This window comes from Atta cephalotes, assembly GCF_000143395.1.
Source record: "Atta cephalotes unplaced genomic scaffold scaffold00082, whole genome shotgun sequence".
NCBI lineage: Eukaryota > Metazoa > Arthropoda > Insecta > Hymenoptera > Formicidae > Atta > Atta cephalotes.
In genome coordinates, this window is record NW_012130146.1 from 427099 (window position 1) to 429611 (window position 2513).

The 2513-nt window shown below is 27.9% G+C and overlaps 1 protein-coding gene across 1 annotated transcript in view; it reads right to left on the reverse strand.

Annotated features, from left to right (window-relative positions):
• Nucleotides 1–2513, reverse strand: part of LOC105624575 (glucose dehydrogenase [FAD, quinone]-like) — a 172706-nt gene that overhangs the window by 35761 nt on the left and 134432 nt on the right. The window contains exons 9-10 of the mRNA XM_012205932.1: nt 1058–1235; nt 774–978 (exon numbers count right to left, since the gene is read on the reverse strand). Coding sequence (XP_012061322.1) covers nt 774–978; nt 1058–1235 — 383 coding nt within the window. The remainder of the gene's footprint in view (nt 1–773; nt 979–1057; nt 1236–2513) is intronic.

A 2513-nucleotide genomic window follows, 5' to 3' on the forward strand; every position in this document is an offset into this window, starting at 1 on the left:
TAAAGTACTTATTACTTCGTTACTTATAACGTACTACTTTCTTTACGTTACGTAGTAATATATATACTAGTATATATATATATATATATATATATATATATATATATATATATTTTGTGCGTTGATTTGCATTTGGTCCTTTGTTCTTGTTTATCTGCCATCTCTACGAGAACATTGTAACAGTCTTTCATTATTAATAGATATTTATAATACATATTAGGTGTGGGAAAAAGTTCGTGGCGTTTTTTTAATGCCACCTAATGGGAAAAACGCCACGAACTTTTTCCCACATAATTCCTAATATTATGTATTTATGTATCAGAATCAATAAAAATGACATTTTCGATAGTGCGTTGAATTCGGCTTGAACTCTTATTATACAATATGGAAAAAATTTGTAGGGTGCTATTCAAAAAATTCAATGATTTTTTTTAAAAGCTTTTTAAAATTTTTTAACATGTATTGTAGCCCAAAACAAATGAATATTCATCTTTCAACCACTATTTTTAATTATCGGATAATGTCTAAAAAATCATGTGGACTACACTGAATATCCTACATAAAAGATATAAGAATTAAATTTTCTTAAAATGAAAATATCGTAAAACTTATAAGAAGAATTCTTATTTATTTCATTAATCTTTGTTTATCAAAATATATATTGTAATCATAATTTCTTCTTATAAAATAAGAATTGAATATAAGAAAGAATTATGATTATAATATATATTCTTTTATTTTTAACTATAATTTAACTATAATTTCATAATTACTTAAATGCTGCATCCACAACATCTCCAATGCGACATGTACCAACTGGATGATAAGATGTGAGTGTTAAATGTTTTATATAACATTTCCAATATTTCCTAGTGTCAAATATATGGTTCTCGCAACCGGGAAATAACCTTCTATTAAGAGATGCACCATGGACTCTCATAATAGTCGTATTCAAAAGTTTTTTTATAAAATACAAACCTAAAATAATCATGCTCTATATAAAATATTGTTGTAAAAATGTTTGATATATAGTCCTATAATATAGCATCTTAGTTACCTTCTATGAGAGTATCAATATCATCTTCATTTGATAAATATTTTGGATCAATCAGTGGTTTGTCAAAAAAATTGCTGCTCTGCAATCGTAATTCTCCACTACTTTTAGGATGTAATAAAACAGGTGCAATTGTTATTGTATTTTGATATGAAAATGGAGCAAAATATTTATTATAGACCTAAAAGAAAATGTTTTGAAAATTAAAAGCTTTTTGCTTTCAGAAAAATGTGTATATGTAATGTGTATGTAATGTATGTGTGAACTCTTTTTAACTTCAAGTTACAATTCATAATGTGTTTATTTTTATTTGACTATATAGGGGGAGTCTGGGAGATTTGAATCATACAGGAGAGTTGAACTATTTCAAATATCTCATTCGAATTTCGCTATAAGTGCGTGGTTGTCAAGAAACGACGTGCGCGACATCAGCCGCTACGTATGCCACGTGATAACGTGGCATTGCTCTGCAATTTTCGACTATGAGTGAGCCGAACGTGTTTTAACGTGCTCAGAGTGAATAAAAATATTTTGTTTATTTTATCGTGACACTTTTATATATCAAGGTTTGCATTTAATATTATTTATACCATATATTATTGTAATTTGAGGTAATGTTAGTGTTTTTAGTCTATCATTTTTATTTTTCCTGCAAAATCCTGCAAAATATCAAAGTAAAGAAGATACCATGTAGGACATTTGAACCATTCAAAGTAAGGAGGCCAGGATCAACTCTCCCAGTCAGTGTCACTAAGTCAGTGACTCACTGTTTCTTCTATTCGTCAAGATTTTTGTCATTCTAATTTTAACTTTTTTTTTAGTTCTTAAGGACAAGATGCCCTTTCGGTACAACCAAAAGAGAATATCATCCGACAACATAAATTCAGTGAATAGACGCTGAAGAATGCGTTAGAAGATATTAGAAAAAGCATGTCTATAAGAAAAGTTGCAATCAAGTACAATATAATAAATATAATAGAACTACATTACACAGATATGTAAGAGAAACAAATTGGAAAAAATAAAAACCAAGGAAAGTCAATACAAAGATTTTTTAATTTTTACACTATAAGAAGAAAAATTATTAATTAATTAAAACTTGATAACGTGCAGTAAAATGAACTGTAGTTTAATCAGAATGATCACCATGAAATTCGTATGTGAATATACACAAGTTAATTCGAAAGAGTTACCAAAAAATTGGTTGTAAAATAATTCTGCAGGGAAAGAATATGATCGTCAGCCTGAAAAAATTAAAATATTAACAAAAACACCAAAAAAGAATGATCGCAATCCTAAAACATAAAAAGAATAAAAAAAAGAAGCCAAAGAAATCTCAAAAAATAAATAAATCAAAAAAGCAAACGATAAAAAGAAAAATTCTTCAGACAAGTGATAGTGAAACAGAGAAAGAGAGAGAGAGAGAGAGAGAGAGAGAGAGAGAGAGAGAAGAAGTAGT